Source organism: Euprymna scolopes, chromosome 4, assembly GCF_053919585.1.
Source record: "Euprymna scolopes isolate OS-2025 chromosome 4, ASM5391958v1, whole genome shotgun sequence".
Classification (NCBI taxonomy): Eukaryota; Metazoa; Mollusca; class Cephalopoda; order Sepiida; family Sepiolidae; genus Euprymna; species Euprymna scolopes.
The window spans coordinates 87,591,714-87,611,596 of record NC_136485.1 but is presented as its reverse complement, the minus strand read 5'-3'; the positions used below and the strand labels follow the sequence as shown (position 1 = coordinate 87,611,596).

The 19,883-nt window shown below is 36.6% G+C and overlaps 1 protein-coding gene across 2 annotated transcripts in view; it reads right to left on the bottom strand.

The window, feature by feature from the left end:
* LOC145268737 (acetylcholine receptor subunit beta-like 1) overlaps positions 1 to 19,883 on the bottom strand; it is a 637,640-nt gene that overhangs the window by 43,417 nt on the left and 574,340 nt on the right. For both annotated transcript variants that reach the window (XM_080124330.1, XM_080124321.1), the window contains exon 3: positions 14,354 to 14,398. In XM_080124330.1, the coding sequence (XP_079980456.1) occupies positions 14,354 to 14,398 (45 nt within the window). The remainder of the gene's footprint in view (positions 1 to 14,353; positions 14,399 to 19,883) is intronic.

Here is a 19,883-nt window from a genome sequence, read left to right as displayed (position 1 = left end):
CTATTCCACTCCACAACATTTAGCTTCAATCTAGTCAACAAAGACAACTGGATTTAATTTTCTATTATTTAACATTAATAACACATTAACATTAAAATAACAGAAATATTAAGTTAACAAAAATTTTCTTAAAATTAGCAGCTTAATTATAATTTATGGAAGCAAACTTTTTGCTATCTATCTATCTATCTATCTATCTATGCGGTTGGGTTCCTTGCTCGGACCAATGTGATTTCCCTGTCTTCCACCAGCTGCCTCAGATCTTCAGTTGGTGTTATATGCAATTTGCTGGATCTATATCGTTCTATGCCCGTGATATGGCAGGTAGGTTGCCATGAAGTTGCTGTTTTATGGAATGATCTTGCCAAGATATATTTAACACTATTCATAGCATATATGTATGCGCCATCTAGTTTCTTTCCAATCTTTTAGTGAGTGCCCAGGTTGTAGCATTGTAAACAAGGACAGGCTTCATCACTGCTCTGAAGAACTACTTTTTCAGCTAGTCAGTTAGCCTTCAAGTCCATACTAATAGAAGCTTTTCCAATGCAGCTCATGCTTTTGAGATGCGAATTTTGATATCTCTCTCCAAGGAAGTTATGTTGCTGCCCAGAAAAGTAAACTCGGTGACTTCTTTTAGAGTTGTTCCATCTAGAGCTTTGAAAGTCAAACTTTTTCTTATCAGCATTAACATAGACCAATATCGTTTACAGAGTTTTCTAGATCACGTAACAGCATTTGCACATCAGTAGTGTATTCACAGAAAGATCAATATCATCTGTGTAATCTACATCAGTTATGTGTGTTAATGGATTAATTTAAGGTGAAATCCAGTGTGTTGTGTATATCAAAGATGGGAAGTACACAGGCAAGACAAACGATGAAAATAAAAGGGGCTAGAGTGTCTCCTTGAAGAACCCCAGCAAAAATGTCAAAGAATTCAGTGTCACCATCTGGCGATCTGATCATTGCTCAAGTGTGTTTGCATAGCATCAAAATGACTTTGTTTAAAATGCCATATGCCTAAAAAATGCTGGTCATTTTTCCTCTATACACAGAGTCAAACGCTTTGGAGAAGTCTATGAGGGGCGTGTAATAAGTAATGCCCCTGACCCACTTCCCATAGCAGTAGAGCAACGAAACTTGGCACAGTTACTAGTCTTTCTCTACATAGGAACCATCCAGAGTTATGCATTTCTCCCATCCTTTGATGCAGCTCTGGAGACTGTTTTTGTAGAACACCCCAGGTTGGTCCTCCAACCACGACATGACTCAGAAATCAAGGCTGCATCATCTGGGAAACGCTTTCCTTTCAAAAACAACTTCATGGCTGGGAACAGGTGAAAGTCAGAGGGTGCAAGGTCAGCAGAGTAGGGAGGATGAGGAAGGATTTCATAACCACACGACAGTGCTTCTGATCTGGCAACATGTGAGTTGTGAACCGGAGCATCCTGCAGGAGGAGGGTACCTTTGCTAATCTTGCCCCGCCTGTTGATTTTGATAGCTCCCTTAATTTCCTCAAAAGTGAAGCATAATAGGCTCCTGTAATTGTAGTACCCTTTGCCAGGAAATCTGTTATCACTACTCCGTCCTGGTCCCAGAAGACTGTAAGCATGACCTTGCCAGCAGAGGGCTGTACCCTTGCCTTCTTTGGAGGTGGTGAGTCCAAGTGCTTCCACTGCATTGACTGGGCTTTGGGCTCTAGATCATAGTGATGGACCCAGGTTTCATCCTGTGTAATCAGTCTTTTGAAAAACTTTGACTCATCTTCTTGGCACATCTCCAAATTCATCCTCGATCACTCGACGCGTTCTCGCTTCTGGAATGATATGAGCAACCTGGGAATCCATCTGGCAGAAACCTTATGCATATGCAAATGGTCAGGAATGATAGTTTCCACAGACCCTGTACTAATCTTGACATCTTGGACTTTTTGGCGAATAGTAATCCACCGATCTTCCAAAATGGCAGCCTCAACTTGACGGACAGATGCCTCATCAATGGCAGAAGGGGGGACGACCAGGTCTGGGAGCTGTTTCCACAGACTTCCGGGCATGTTTGAATTTATGATGCAAGCGTTTTACAAGATTATATGATGGGGCATTATCACCATAAGTTTCTTTCATTTCATCAAAAGTCTCCTGTGGTGTGCGTCCTTTCAAATACAAAAACCAGATCACTGCTCGACATTTAACAGGCTCTATTTTACACCTGACTCAGTTCAAACACCTGTAAAAGAGAAACCACAATTAGTTCAGAGCTGTAATTTGCCACATAACCCGTAGAGATATAAATCATTGCACATGCAAAATTTCAGCTATATCAGACAACTGGAAGTGGGTCAGGGGCATTACTTATTGCACGCCTCTTGTACAAAGAGCATGACAGTCTCAAGGGTGTTAGCTTTGACTCTTCGATTAGTCTCCTTACAGTAAGAACTTGACCAGTAGTAGAGCGACTCTTCCTAAATCAATTCTGGTTCTTTCTGAGAACTTCTTTGATTTTTGGTTGGATACAGTTGAGAAGCATGGCGTTGTAGATTTTCCCTGCAATTAGAGTGAGTGTTATTCCTCTGTAATTGCTTGGTATACTTAGGTCAAATTTCTTAGAGAAGGGGGTATGCATCTTTCTCTCCACAACAAATAACCTCTTGATTATATACGGCATTGCATAAATCAAGAAAGAGTTATTGAAGCCACCCGTTTTCCAGACTTCTGAAGGAATGTCATATAAACCTGCCGTTTTATGATTTTTGTTCTTCTTTAGTTCAGCTTGAAGTCCCTCCATTGTAAAATCTCCTTTCTCAATATAAAGTTCCTGTTCAACAATTGGCTGAAATGGTTGGTTTGCCACTACTGATTCGTTTCCAAGAAGCTTTTCAAAGTGTCCTTTCCATTTTAATCATGCATTTTCTGGGGAGTTTGGCTTTAACTTAGCTTTGGTGCAATGTTTGCATCATTTACTACTTTGCAAGCCAGAGATGATTGTTTGTTATTCACAGCATTCTGGATTCGATCTATTTGTTCTTGAACTTCTGTTATTCTGATAAGTACATCATAGGAAATTCAGGTAGGGGGTGGTTGGAAGGAGTTTGAGGCAAAACGACTTGCAAGCATGTATGCCTTTTCGGTTGCTGAGCAAACAACCTCGTTATTGTTGGTTAGTGGGGAAATTGTTGATTGCTCATTATTTACTACACTGTTGTAGATTTTCCAGAAGTCACGATTTCCTAGTTTTTGGGCTTCGATGCGTTTTTTAGTGGTTTCAGTAAATTCTCTCTTAGCTGTCGCTATTTCTTTCTTAACGTTACTTCTAGCTTCTATATACTTCTGTTTGTTTGAACTGGACTTATGTCGGTTACATCTGCGGTATGCATGCTGCCTTTGAGCAATGGCAGTTGTGCAAGTAAAGGTAAACCATTGGGGAGAGTGGGGCTTGCTATAGAATTTCCGCATGGGAACATGCGCTTCATTGCAGTTTTGAACCATTCAGTGGTCTCGTTTGTGCACTGTTCAGCAGGAAGGGAAAAAATATTTCCCCCTGGAGCATCTCTGATAAGATCTCTGATGGCTTCCCAGTCAACCTTTTTGTAATATCTCGTTGTTTTGAGCACTGGCTCTTCAGTTTTGGCTCCAGAGTTTAAGGCGATTTCAACCATTATCACTGCATGATCAGCATTCCCAAGTGGGCTGTCGGCATTTGTTATACAATCATCAGGAACTGTGGTCAAAAACAGATCTAAAAGTGATGGGTGTTGTTCCTCCTGGTCAGGGAAACGGATTGGCAAAGTAACAATTTGTGATAGGGAGTGAGGTATAGAGAAGCTATGAGTTCTGCTGCCCGCTGCATCTGTGTAAGTAGAGAATCCAAGCCAGTTTTTGTGATGGTCATTAAAGTCACCAAATACATGTACTTGTGCGCTAGTGTCGAGGGAGAGTGCTGTGTCTATGCTGTCAGAGACTTTGTATATTATGGTGCAGTCTTGGGTCTAGGGAGAGCAGTAGAGAAAGTAAACGTAGTGAATGTTGTGTTGCATGATTGGTCTAAAGCACATAAAGGCTTGATCAACCGATTCTAGGTTTATTTCTCAAGGGAAGGGTATTACGAATGTACACTCCAAGTCCGTGCCTGTGTCTGTCAGAGTCCTTACGGCAGAGTGGGAGATATCCAGGCATGTTAAAGTAGTTAGAGGGTACGGAGGAGTGTAGGTTAGTCTCACTTAGTGCTAAGATATCCGGGGTATTTGTTAGGAGAAATGCTTCAACAGCAGCTAAATTAGTTCTAAGCCCATGGATATTTGTGAATGTAAGCCTCAAGGGAGGAAGCAAGTTGGATTTGTTTGACCCTAAGCCTGGTTTAAGCTTATTTTTAGATTGTACTGTCATCATATTATTTTAACGAGTTTCAGTTAGGTAAGGGGGAGCTGAACAGAAGGTTATGCATCACAAGTAGACCATCAGCTGACCCTCATTCAACTAGGACTGTGGCCTCAGGAAAGCCCACCAGGGATGAGTGCAGGGTCCCTTTCCATGCGCGACATGGCACTACAAATATCCCGATATTATACAACTGTTGATGGAGCAGCTGCTCTAAGCGCTACCAAAGAGTTAGGGCACCTGTACTACCAGTCGGAAACAGCAGCCAGTAACTATCAATCCGGTACCCTTCAACCCATCAGAGGAAGGTCAACCCAATTTAATTGCTCAGGCATATATGGTACTCAAGCACTCTCAAGTGCCCAGTTTTAGGGGTGGGGTGTGTCGGGAGTGGGGAAACGGCATTCATTGCCCTAGACAAGAAACAAGATCTACCACTGGGTGTTTCTGTCAAATCACTGTGATAGTGTCTCTGTGCCTGACTAATAGGCAAAGAAGGAGTATGGAAGCCGGGCGATAGACAGAACCTATCTACTCCTTAAGCAATTTAGGTTTGCAAACCGGTAATTTGTTTGAGTTACCAGTTCTAAGAAGGTTGTCATCCAAGACTGAAGAGGCCTCCCTCTCCTTTGGTTTAGTTTCAGAGTTTTCCTTCTCCTAGATGGATGATCTGGAAAGATCTACTGGGTCCATCAGCACTGAGAGGGTTTGCTTCGTGCCTGGGTTCTAATCCAGGTATATCTGTGACCCTGCGTGGTTAGTTAATGTTACTGGGTTAGTTTGTAGAGGTTATATATCTGCTGAATAGTTATACTCCTCAAAGTGATTTAGGGACATTGCTATTTCATTGTTACTGGATAAAGGGGGGGGGTGAGTAGAGCTTATGCAGTGTAAGCAACTATGATTGTAAGAAGGCTTGTCAGAAAGGAGATAATGTGGTTTGAGGCTTTCTCTTTATATATATATTTTTTTTTATTTTATTCATTTTAGCTTAGGTCTAGGATAACATTAAAGTGTGAGTAGGTGTTAAGAATTGAACTACGAGTTGTGCCCAAACTATATTTTAGATGTCAGCAGGGCTTGAGATGCGAGTGCAATATAGTACGGATAAAACAGTAGGTTTTGAGTCATGTGTAATTAGGTAAATAGATATATGGGCAAGTTTTTAGTAGATGCGAATAAATTTGAAGGTATAAAGTGTGTTTCTATTATTTAGGGAAGATAATTTCAGCTTTCAAGTAAGAGTCATGAACATTTAGCATAACAAGGGGTATTGGTTCAGTTTCGTATTAATCTTTGCAAAGCTATCTAGGAGGAGACAGTTATGTAATGTAGTTCACTTTGCTTCCTAGTACATACTTTGGCTGTTAAATACTTAACTGGAATAGGAATGAACTCCAATGCATGTCTAAGAGATAGAAATGTATAGTTGTTTAGTGATGACTAAGCAGTTAGCATGTGAGGGTTAGGGGCTGGAATTTAAAGATTCCACTACAAACCCTGTGCAATGTAGGAGTTAAGTGGCGGTTTGGTGGGAAGGAGCAGATTGTTAGCGTTCAAGAAACAGGGTTATTTATTTACAAATAACAGATCTCCATTAGGATTTAGAGATTCAGCTAAGGTTTTTTTGCACATGCAGGTTGTGGCAAAAGCTGTGAAAATGAGGGCTTACCGTTCAAACGACCTAGGTGTGCATGTGTGCTTTGTCATCGCTGTGAAGCTAGGATAAGAAAAGAATTCTAAGATGGCACCAACAGTGTTTTGTAATGGTATGATCTCGGAAACTCTCACAAAATCTCGTGCATATATGCAAATCAGTTGGTCTTCGACAACTATAAATTCAGATTGTTTTGGAAGGCAAGGGGCGAGGAAAGAACGGCTGGTTGGTAATTGTTTACGCTGGTTCGTGTTGGTGGCATGTCACCGTGTCTGTGTGTGTACTGATCGAACCGCTTTCCTGTCCCTTGGACTTTGAATTTGTTTAGATTGGACTTCAACTTCACAGGTTAGACAGAGGTAGTCGTCTTGGAGGTAAAATGTATATTGGGATTTCGTAGCTAGCCGTTAGGTGTTTGTTTTTTCCAGTTACAAGAACTAGTTCATGGCAATTTGGAATTCGTATTCTGTATTTATAGGCAGACATTAAGGTCAGGCACAGAGCATAGCATCCACTCAGGAAAAATAGCCCTAGTATCACAGCTAAGATACTGCTAAGATACTGCATATTTCAGTTACGAATATAGTGAAAGTTAAATTGGGGGCACTTATTTTTTTAAATTTTCTAATTTTTAAAATTTTTTATTTATTTATTTATTTTTTTGTTGCATCTTACCGTGGCTGTTAATATTAAGTATCGTACTTAAATAAAGTTCTTCTGTCATCTAAATAAGCTAATAGGGATTTTCCCTCCCCACTACTACCTCGATGTGACATGGTAAAAAGAAAGAAAAAAAATTAGGCAGGAAATTGTTTTAAAATAAGTGAATCAAGAATGGTTAAGATGTGTGAGAAATAAAAATAAAATAGAATGATATGAGCACAAACGAAAAAAGAGGGTTAGATTTGATTGACTTTTTTAAAAAGTGAGCATAAAAATGTACTTAGCTTAAAGTTACATCTTCGAGGCGTGGATTCTTCGGCCACCGTGCAAATGACGCTAAGGAATTCTACCCTTTCTAACCCAGGTTATTGGAGTGGGGGGGGGGCTCACTTTACATTTGAGGTCGTCCAGTAGAAACTTTCCTCTTCTTTTTTAAGGAGAAGGAGACGGAAAGAAACCAATATTCTGCTTATATATTTTGAATAGATTTTGAACGTCGTCACATTTAGATTTTACAACATTTACTTAGCCAGGCATGAATTAAATTAACTGAGTAATGGCAATTAGGCTGAGAAGAAAGATAGGAGCAATACGAAATCTGAAATCAAGACAATTTCATGGCTGAGATATTTACCAGTTAGAAGGTCCGTGCGTCTTTTTCCTTTATCGACTACGAAGCATTTTAAGCGATACATGGTTAACAATTCGGGTTTTTATATTTAAATTTACGATGCAACATAACATTAGTTACTTTAATTTTCTCTACCCCGCTCTCCCTCGACCCAGGACTGTGTCCTAATAAACAAAGTCTCTGATAGCATAGATACAGCACTTTCCCTCGACACTAACGCACAAGTGCATGTATTTCGTGACTTCAATGTAGGCACCGCCAAAAATGGCCGCAAAATCAAGTTGTTGTTGTTTTTTAAAACTAAATTACATTTATTAAAATCCATTATTTCTGAGTAACTTTTTTTTTCCAGAAAGATAAAACCCTGAATTTTATCATATAGAAAACAGAATAATGTAAAACTTTTTCTACTATTTTTAATTCAATTTTAAATGTTAAATTTTCCCAAAAAGTTAACAATTGACATTTTTTGTCTTGCACAAAAAACGTATTTAAATATTTAAAGAAAAGGGTTTTTGAAATAATTAATTTATTTATTTATTGTCTAACGAAGATTTAGGATGATTTTCTAAGAGAATATGCAAAAATATTATAATATAAGTACCGGAATTTCAAATAATTCCACTTATTCATATAGGTAACCAGATATTTCGCATCTACGTAGAGTTCAGATCGACTCTGTTTACGTTTTCGTTTTGATAATAAGAAAACTATGGAAGACCAAACAGGCCAAAAAAACTTATTTTTCAGTGACGAAAATTTCAATGTATTATTAAGCTGAGGCTGGCCAGTACCAGATGGGTGACCATTTGTATGAGTTTGGTTTTTAATGTGTATGTGTGTGGGGGCTAGGCTCCCCAAAATGGGGGGGGGGCAATTTAAAGCAGAATAAAAAAAAATTATTTCAGCGCGTTTGGTCCACCGTAGTCGAAAGGCGGCAAACGTTTTCAAACGGGATCGAAAAAAATGATGCTATTTTTAACACAAAGGGCACAATATTTATCGAATTTTTTTTTTTGGTATCGATTATTCAAAGCATGCCCTGTTTAATAATGGTCATGCATTATTCGGCTCGCTAAAAAAAAATTGTTAATTTATTTATCAAAAATTTTAAAATGGCTTTTTTCGTATAAATATTAAAAAATTTTTTTTTTTTTGCTTTGCTTAACTTAAATTAATTATTTTACTTAACATATTCACCGAATTTCACACTTCAAAACTCAAAAGCGGGATAATTAAACACAATCGAAGTTCTGATATTCAGACGTCAAAATAAGGTATGCAAACAATTTTTTTTTTTTTTTTTTTAATCTATAATTCTGTCCGTTATAACAACACAATATGTTTTGTTCAGTTTCAGATGATTATTTTAAGCATATTTGTTCCCACTTCAAAACAAGGGGGGGTTTTGTAAGCAAAAAAAGTATATATATAAATATCGTTTATGAAAAATAAGTACACTGTTATAAAGTTCATTCTTCTCCTAACAATCGCTGAAAATTTCGTATTGATCGAATAATTACCTGATTTTTGGTAGATTTTTAAAAAGACGGTCCGTCAAAAAGTACTGACCTGCCCTCCCAGTTTTGGCGGTGCCTACATGTCCACCACAACAACTGGCTTGGATTTTCTACTTACACAGACGGTAGCACAACACATAACTTCTCTATATCTCACTCCCTATCACAAACGGTTACATTTCTTACCCATTTCCCTGATCAGCAAGAACAACACGCATCACTTTAGAGCCAAAACGGAAGAGACATTGCTCAAAACAACAAAATATTATAAAAAGGCTGACTGGTAAACCATCAGCGATCATCAGAGACGCCCAATGGCGAAATGTCTTTTCACTTCCTGCTGAACAGTGTGCACATGAGATCACTAAGTGGTTCAAAACAACAATTGAAGCACATGTTCCCATGCAGAAGTGTTATAGCAAGCCCCACTCTCCCCAATGGTTTACTTCTACTTGTGCAGCTGCCATCGTGCAAAGGCAGCATGCGTAGCACAGATTTAACCGACATATGTCCAGTTCAAACAGACAGAAGTATATAGAAGCCAGAAATAACTGTAAGAAAGAAATAGCGACAGCTAAGAGAGAATTCACGGAAACCACCCAAAAACGCATCAACCCGTGACTTCTGAAAAATCTACAACAGTGTATTAAATAATGGGCAATGAACAATTTCCCCATTATCCAACAATAACGAGGTTGTTTGCTCAGCAACTGAGAATGCTAACATGCTTGCCAGTCGGTTTGCCTCCGACTCCACACTGGATTCTGATAACCACCCCCTCCCTGACTTTCCTTTGCGGACAGGTGCTACACTAGACGATCTGGAAATTACCCCTTCTCAGATGCATGCCATCATAAAAAATTTTGACACTTCAAAAGCATGTGGACCTGATTTCATCCCAGTTGTGCTATTAAAAAAGTGCTCTGCCAAAGCAGCTCCAATTCTCTCCAAACTTTACAACAAATGCCTTAATGAATCTTGCTTTCCTGCCTACTGGAAAACTACTTCTGTGGTACCAGTTTTCAAGAATTCTGGCGAAAGAACTGACCCAGTAAATTACCGCCCCATTAGCCTCCTCCACTTTTCGCCAAAATATTTAAGTGCATAATTAACAAAGCTCTAGTCCATCAACTTACAGATGCTAAACTTCTGACCGACCAACAATATGAATTTAGGCAAGCCCGTTCCACGGCAGACATCCTAATTGTAATCTCTGAGCATATATAACATTCACATGACAAAGCAGGGGAGGGTAAAGCAATAGCTCTAGATATATCTAAGGCTTTTGACAGGGTATAGTATTAAGGTCTTCTCAGGAAAATCAGATCATACGGTATCACTGGAAGAATACTTAACATAATTAAATCCTTAGATATGAGAAAAATCCAGGTTATCCTTAATGGTCATACATCTAAACAATATGATATAAATGCGGGATTGCCCCAGGGGTCTATTCTTGGATCTCTATTATTCCTAATATTCATAAAGATGCTTATATATGCTAATGACACCATGCTCTATAACCGACACAACAGGAAAACAAATGAACACATATCTAGAGAAATGGCAGAAACACTAGAGGACGACCTCCAATCTGTAGTGGAATGGAGACAAAAATGGATAGTCAAATTCAATGCTGCCAATACTAAGCTTGTTTCCTTCAATAACTAGAAGAAACCTTCTCTACCACCAATAGCAATGGCCAAAGACTCTTTATCTGAAAGTACATCTTTTAAACTCGTCAGCCTAACGTTCTCAGGAAACATGAATTGGAAAAATTACATTGAGAGCATTGCCAGGACCGCTGCAAAAAAGGTAGGTTCTTTCTACCGTGCTAGAAAGATACTAACGCCTGAAAGCATCCTCTACCTCTATAAGGCCACCATTCGCCTATGTATGGAGTATTGTTTTCATATTTGGGCTGGTGCATCTGCTACTAGTCTCTCGCTCCTAGACAAGGTTCAAAAGAGAGTCGCCAACCTAATAAGTCCTGAACTGTCATCTAAGCTTCAGCCTCTGTCCCATCGACGAAATGTAGCATTTCTCTGCCTGTTCTACAAGTATTTTAACTGTAAATGCTTCGACGAACTGCAAGCAGCAAAATCCAACCCCTTCACAGTTGAGATCCCTAGATGTAAGAGAGCCTTCTACTCTAGTAGTTTCTTCCCAGAACCGCTGGACTTTGGAAACGTGAACCAACATCTTGCTGCCCAACTCCCCACATAGTACCTCTGTAGCTTATGTCCCTGATAGTAGCCCCCTACATCAAAATGGTGACGTGCCTTGTTTGGGGTGAAAATGTAATAAAAAAATTTAAAAAATGATGGTGCCTACAAATATGAAATTAACCAAAAAGTTGCTGCAGAGAAGCACAAAAAGAATAGGAAAGAAAATGTTTTGAAGCCCTCAACATCTGCTACGATTCCTTGTTCTCATCGCAATAGAACTTTTCAAGCAAAGATTGGGTTTATCAGCCATCTCCGCACTCACCGATGATGACTTCTCCCACCTCACTTTACAGGATGATCCAATAGTCCTCGTCGTTCTGACGAACATACAACAGTACAGTACAACAACATTCTGGCGAAAGGACTACTTATGATGCTTTCTGTTAATGCTTTTCAACTCTTCACATTTTGATATTCTCATCATTTTCCCACAGGACTTTTTGTTTTATCTTGGATTTCAGAGGTATACACATCTTTGCTGTTTCTTGATGTAATCAAACAAAATTTTCATAGGTGGAATAACCAGTTGGTTTCTACTCTTGTACTTGTAAAGCATCAGATCTGTTTTGTAATTCAATTCTGAATCCCTGTTTAATCTGATTGTTGTATGACAGTGGTGACCAATTGTAGTGTTGTTCATCCATAGACTAAACTTCAACTTAGAGGTTACAATCCTATGATCAGTGGAGACACCATAGAAACTGCTGAAAGCTTCACAATTGTGACAGCTATTGATCCATTATTCATTAAAAAAGTAATCCAGCTGTGCTTTGACTCCATTTGGGTATTGAGGAGTCCAGAGCTTACCGTTTTTTTTCTTGAAACAGGAATTTATGCAGGATAGATTGTTTTTGAGGAGAAAAGTTTGAAGATGTTCTCCATTTCGGTTCTTGGAGTCATGAAAGGAGAACTTATGTTTGTTGTTTTTGCATCCTATGTGCGCATTCATGTCACTCCTAATAACCAATATATTATGTCTGGGGACTGAGCGCACTATTGCTGACAGTTCATCATAGAAATTCAGGATCTCTTGCTTGTCACTGACGTGGGTAGGGCTGTAGCAACAAATCACCACAGTAGCAGGATTACCACTGAAAGTAGCAATAATTATCCTTTGTGTTATCTTCTGTGCACTGTTTAACGATTTCAATGGTTGAGGGTTAAGCAGACTCCTACTTCATCGATGGTACTATTTGTCAAAAACAAGTTTCCAGCTATTACCAATTTCATGGTACTTTATTTCCAGGTAGTTGTGGAAGAGACAGTGTTCTTGAATACAGAATATATCGATATCATAGTCTTTGGATAAAGGAACAAGTTCTGAGATTGAGATGTGGTTTGAAGCGTACATACATTAAAGGTAGATATTTTGATGGCATGATTACTTTTAACTAGCTTAGGTTTTGGTGCTGTAGTAAACTTGCCGTTCAGTGTGATCAGTGCTGGCATCCCAGCTCGCGACCCTTGGTTACCCATGTGAAGGTTGATGCTTTATGGAATTTTGGTTTGGTTTAGAGTCAGATTGAATCTTTTGATAGCTCAGATTATATCACCCGTGTGAGCTATGTCTACAAGTGAAATGTAGTAGTTTCTCAATTAGACTGGTTGACCGTTTTGCTATTATTGCTTTTTTTTTCACATTTAATATGTTTAACGGTTTCGATCAATAAATTCTTTACCCTTATTTTGATGACGAAAAAACGGCTAAAAGAGTTACATAACCAATCAAGATAAAGTTATTGAATTCTTTATTCAAGCTTATATCATTCTATGCTTTGATAATTTTGCAGCAAAAAACTTTCACACATGTTCATAGAGAAGCCAAGGGTTGCTTACTCCAACAGCCACTTCTTGGTAAAATCGAAAGGAAGACAATCTTACAGGTAATCATGTGTTTGGCTGCAGCTTCTCTAGAAACATAAATAAGAGTTGTTCCAAAATTATTATTAAATCATAGAATAATATAATGTTGAATTTAATACTGGGTAATTCCAGAAAAAAATTTAAATTTTCACTCATATTTGTCTTCAAACAAAGATGATCCCTGACAATTGGCCATGAAGTTAAGCATTAAAAAAATGGATGTGAATGAATATCATATTTGAAATCTTTGTGAATTAAAAGTTGCATGAAATTCTGACAAAACTATTACCCAAAACAGGTAAAACACTTCCACCAGAAACTCTTGATCTAATCCAAAGTTTTTATAAAAATGCTGAATACAGTCAACAGATGCCTGGAAAGAAGGACTATGTGAGCATTAGTCGAAATATGCACAAGCAGAAGTGATTGATTTTCTATCAAAACTGCAGTGTATTCACAGAAAAATATACTGACATAAAAATCGGATTTTTCAAGTTTTTCATACTAAGAATAAAATGGTATGTTCTTGCTGGACCATCAAGTATCCATTCTGTTTGCAGATGTAGTACTCATCAGAATGCAATATTGTTGGTTGTTGGAATTGGCAGCGAATATGCACACAAAATCCTCATATCAAAAAAGTTGTCTGTGACCCAGATAAAAAGTGTGCATGATGCATCACTGTGATTCATGCCCAGGAAGTGCTGTTTTAAAAAAGGTTCTTGGATGATGAGCCCAATCATCTAGGTAAGAATTCTGAATGCGATTATGTTTCTGATAGTTGTGGTGGGCAGTACAAAAATAGGAAAAAAACTTCCTTAGTATGTGTTCACATAAAGACGACCTTTTCATCAAAGCAGAGTGAATTTTCATTGCAACTTTATGTCACAAGAAATCACTGTGTGATGGGATTGCTTGTGTGATAAAATAATAAGCTACAAAATAAAGTTGGCAGAGATCATTCAACAACAAAATTCTGGACATGCAGAAAAGCGAACTCAATTATATTCTTTAGTATTCACAAGAAGACATTGTTGAGATGAGAAAGATGGAGAACAGTTTTGAAGAAGGTAAAATTGTACATGGTATGTTGACGTCATCATTTTATTCCCTAATTAGCATCACAAATTTGGCACAAACTTGTTCTTTTTCCATTAGTTCACAATTTAACTTGAAAAACGGACATTTTTTCAGGGTGAGACATGTCACGGTCATATGGTCTTGCTATTTCTACTGGAGGATAAGTAAACCCAATGTAATCTTTTTCTTTGTCAACTTTCTTCAGCAAACTGACCAACCACAATAAATTACATATGTAAGAGATGTAACTTGTAATTGCATTTTTGAATCATGTCCACAAATGAGTAATCCTCACTGCACATAATATAATTATAAACAAAGTAATAAATACTCACCATCTGAAGCCAAACATTGGTTTTCATAACTTGATTCTTCTCATCCTGTCAATAGAAAATAAAAACGATAATCGATTTTAAGTTCAATAAGAATGTCTTATAATAATTTGCAAAAACGCTGCAGTTCATGAAAACTACTCGGTTAAAATATATTATATCTTCAATCCGCAAGAATACTTTTATAAATATTACTTTAAAAATCCACAGGTAATAAATTCTGCTTTATTCATGATGCATGGTCGTCATTTTAAATATTTAGTAATCAGAAAACAGAAGACATTCAATGTCTATTTTTTCAATAATTAGAATCATACAATTTTTTACAACATGGAAAAAAGGAAAATCTCACTTTTTTCAAATTCTTTTCAAATGAACTGAATTAAAAGACAAATATGCAAGTAAATTCTCATATTTATTGTTCGTTTTCTTTGAGAATAAATAGCATTTAATCAATGCTGAAATCGCCCATTGAAAGTAGAATGAGTAAATAAGTAGATTGTTTTAAATAAAAAAGAAATCGTTGTCGTTTTATTTTATTTTGTTTTTATAACTTAAAAATATAGAATAATCATGTTGAGATACCGGTCCTCATTAGATTACCAAAGTTAAGCGATGTTGAATCTGGACAGTACCATTTGAATGATCCTTTCAGAATAGTAATAGCAATATGTGGGAAGACAATAACACATCCTTTGCAAGAACTAATGTCATCAAAAATGGTATCTGCAGATGGCAAATGAACCAACCTTTAGAGATCTCTAGATGCCAAAAAGCATCAAATAATTTTCCTCCCTTGAGTTGTTAGACTTTGAAATTTCCTCCCGGGTGGCTGCTTCTTCGACTGTACTAACATGTAAAAGTTCAAGTGTAATGTGTACACAAATCTCACTGCACAACTCCTTCCATAGTTCCATAGTATCCCTGGATTGTATTCAACATTGATATTCATCAAACTAAGCCACTGTAGTTCTCCTCTCTTTATTATCAAATTCCATCTAGGATTTTGGATATCAACCTCCATAATCATAATTACAAAACTACATTACTCACAATTATTGAATAGGTATATTTCATTTTAATCACAGATGGTACAACATTATTGTTAGGTCTATGCTCACATTTGACATCTATAAAAAAAGGAAATATGTTTTACTTATATTTTATTTTATTTATAACATGAAATTATAAAAATTAAAGAATAATAAAAATGTTTATAGTAGGGTCCAGAGCATGGAGCTAGAATACACAAGTGTCCTCAAATTCCTGAAAAAACATTTTTTGTCCTTCAAAGTGATTAATGACAAATTGAGAGACATTTCAAGTAATGACACTTTCATTACATGCTCTCAACCCAAAAACTGATTATTATAAAATGTAAAAAAACTGATTATTATAAAATGTAAAAAAACTGATTATTATAAAATGTAAAAAATATAAACTTTGGAAGAATCTGAAAAATGCTTACACTGCTTAACATTTTCCCCTCGGGTAATATAACTTAATATAAAAAAATTACTATCTGCGATTTTCAGAGCTATTTTACCATTTTCACCATAATCGACCTCTCTTATTGGCACTTTTACCGATACAAAATTTCTTACTAATGCATTATGCTTGCATATTATTTTTAATTTGGAAAAATAAAATAACTAATTGAGAACTTTTAAAATGACTCCTTTAAAGAAGTAAAACATTTTGGTGCAAGAAAATATATCCAATCAAAATGCATTGGTGAAACATCTTGTAAAATTGAAAACAAAATATTTCCATCATTATAAAAAGGATTAGATGTTTTCAATTTTTTAAAATACAATTAATTAAGTATATTACAGTTAATACTAATCAATAATTAACCCTTTTGATCCTGGCCCGATTAAGCAACAATTAGCCAAAAAGATAATAGGTGATAATCAAAATTATTTAGTAACGTATTATTAGAAGGCTGAAATATCAACCGTGTTGTCTTTTTTAGCTATATAGCTTGGACGAATATATCGGCTTGCAGAGTTGGATAGGTTAAAAAAATGCACTACATGTTATGGTATGGCAAAAGAAAGCTATAGTATTGTTCATTCAATCCCGGGCAACAGTATGTTGCTAGTATGTTACAAATCTCTTTTGTTGCTTTTCAAGCTGATAATAGCAATGAATGATGTGAAGTCGGGTTATTCCCATTTAATGACGTTTTCTATGGTCAATACTGGGTTCACGTTTGAAGTCATATTTATGACAGAAAAAAATGTTCTATTCGATAAATAAACTTGTAAAATGGAAAACTACCTTGTATATAAAATAAAATGTCTACCCCTATTTAAATGACAGTTATAGTTCCATAAAAAAGCTACATACAGAATTCTGCTTCATATACATTCTATTGGTAGATGTTTCCAGATTTTTTAGTTTTGTTCACATTTAAAAATCTGTTATATTTTTCTGGTTAGCCGTTCTCTCTCTGCTTTGTGATTTAAGTTTGAGTTTAGGAGTGACTAATCCCTTCAATAAGTCATAATCGTTTTTTTCTTTTTTTTTTTTTTTTTTACACGGTGGTCACCACTTATCAAGGCCCGGAAGCCACTCAGGGATAAGGGTAATTGCAAGTACAGTACGTTAGTGTGGAGATTTGATGAAGTGTTTACTTAAGTGGGCGGTTCATTAGGAATTTGTTAACGTTGGACTTGAAGACATCCAAGTTGTAGTCAGGTGGGAAGCAGGCAGATGGAACAGAGTTCCACAGGCGTGCAGTTCTAAGAAAGAAGCTTTGTTCATGGAATCCACGTTTTGATTTAGGCACAGATAAAGAGTGGGGGAAATTTTTCACAGTGGATTCAGCTAGACGGTTGTTTTTCATGAAAGATTGGCGAGGGGGGAGTTCAGATGAGCACCTGCCATAGAAATAACGATAAAACAAGGATAGGCTTGCAACGTCTCTTCTGTGGGAGAGAGGTTGCAGGGTAGAGAAAAGGGCATCCCCCACTAAGCCACAAAGTCTATTTTGTACTCTGTCAAGGCAGGATAGGCTGTTTTTAGCAGCTCCTGCCCAGATATGGCAGCAGTATTCCATCCTTGGACGTACTTGGCTTTTATATAGATAGTCAGAACACCATCAGAATGTAGGAAGAAGTTTTATTAGAATACATTTTATTATTTGGACCGTATATTTAAACCCTTCACAAATAATCCCAGTAGTGTTTTTTATTGCAAATAATAAAATAATTATCAGCCGACAATTTTAGAATATGAATACAAAAAATATTCAAACGCCGATTTGTTTTCAATACCATATTCCTAATTATTCAAAACTACTTCAATTTTTTTCCAGACATGCATTCCATCCTGTTGATATAGCAGCAGTTAAGAATAATTCTATTGTTGCCATGACAACAGGTTTGTGCAAACATCAAAAAATTCTCAATAAATGTTCAAATGGCATCTCAGACTGAAGAACAAAGTTTCTTGTTCAATTCCGAGTGGGAGAAGGGAGGGAGGAGTAATTGCTGTTTCTCCTATTTTTCTTTAATATTAGTTGCACATGTGTTGATACCTTTTCCTCGTTGCATCAGGCTTTCCGGGTGGAAAGAAAGAGCATCAGAAAGATCTTGATAATCTTCTAATGATCTTCAAAGTTTTAACAAAGATGGTTGTGTCATCTATATCAATTTTAAAGAATGATCTTAGAATGTGATTCAGGAGATCATTTATGAAGATCAGGAATTGATACTAGAGGCATGCCGGCATTGATACTATGTGCTTCAGACTTCTGCCCATCAATTATTACTTTTATGAACCTATTAAAGAGAAAGGATTTGATGGTCGAGAGGACACATCTAGATATTCCACAGCTACCAAACTTGTGAAATAGACCTTTATGCCAAACCTTTATTCATGGGTTTTGATATGTCAAGAGCTAATAAACAGAAATGAAATAATAAATCATAAATACGACCAATCTTTATATCTAAACATCGAACTTGAACTTCTATTTTGAATGGCTGTTTTTTTTTATATCAGTTCTTATTAAATTTTATTTTACAGGGAAAATTAATTTCTTTACGAAAAGCGCTTAAAACTTGATAGTATCCAAGCGCATTTGTGGCACAGAATGTCTTATAAGTTTAAGAACGGTAAAACTGTGGCTGAAGCAACTGGTGTAAAGAATGTCTGAATGAAAGAACCATTAATAGTTTACAGAATTAAGAAATGAAAATTTTGAAGATAATGAAGATGAAGATTAATATGAACATCCAGTTGTTTAGAAATGTGCTCCTTGTGGCATCATTTAAAGAAAAACCATGAAGTATTAGTTGAAGAATTGGCATGCAACTGTTCACGGTCATTTTATACAACTTCTAAAGCTTCATTAGACAATCACAAGTTGAGATGTGCTGACAATCATGTAAATATATTTTGTTTTATTAGACATTTTCACGTGCCATTAAATTTAAGGAATGGCCCCATATTATATATAACAATTCACCACTTATTAAGAACATCTAATTCTTTTGGAGTATTTTAAAAGGTGTTAGGAGGCATATGGGCACCACCCCTTATTCAAAAAGAATATTACAGATTTGAATAAAATTTTATCAATAGTCCCTGAATTTCAGTTTCTTTTTAATGTCTCTTAAGCATACGCGTAAAATTTTATGCGTTTTATAAAATCCAAATGATGTAATGGATTTACATCACAATTGAAATTAGGATTCTAGGTTTAGAAGCATTATATTTTGATTTTAATCCTCATAAGGGACATAAAAGTGATATAAAACTGCTCTGTTTTACCCATTCTAGAATAGGCATGCTTTCATTTATTTTTTCACCACAAACAAGCAGTATTGCGACTTGGACGTAAGGGGCTACTATATGGGATCATGTCTAACAAGTGATTATGATGACTTGAAAAGCAAAATGTTTGTTCACATTACTTTTAAACTTCTGCATGTCAGTAAGAGAAGCAGAAAACAGCAAGAAATTCCAAAGTCTAACAGTCCAAGGGAAGAAACAATTTAGGGACCTCAATAGTGAAGGGTGGGACTTTGCTGCTTGTCAGGTTGGTCAGGAGTATTTAAGTCAGGGTGATACAAGTGTTATGAGTTCATCAGAGTATATTCCACTAAAATACTTGTAAAACATGCCAAGGGATGCAACATTGAGTCTGAGGTTTTAGCTTGGTTATTAGTGTGAGACCTATTAGATTTGAGACTATTTTAGACCCTGTCTAAGAGTGAGAGTCTAATGATAGATGTACCTGCCCAAATGCAGAACACTACTTCATGCATGGGCGAATGTTGTCTTTGAAGAGGTATAGGATACTCTTTGGTGTGAGTCATTTTCTAACATGGTAGAGGAAGCTCATCTTCTTTACAGTAACCTTGGCAATGTTGTCAATGTATTTGTTCCAATTCATGTTGCCTGTGAATGTTATATATTCAGCCGAAGAGTTTGAAAGATGGGCTCTCAGGTAGGTTGTTATTTGTCATGGCACTCTGTGAATGAGAAGGTTTTTGTAATTGTTAAAAGAATAAAGCATAGT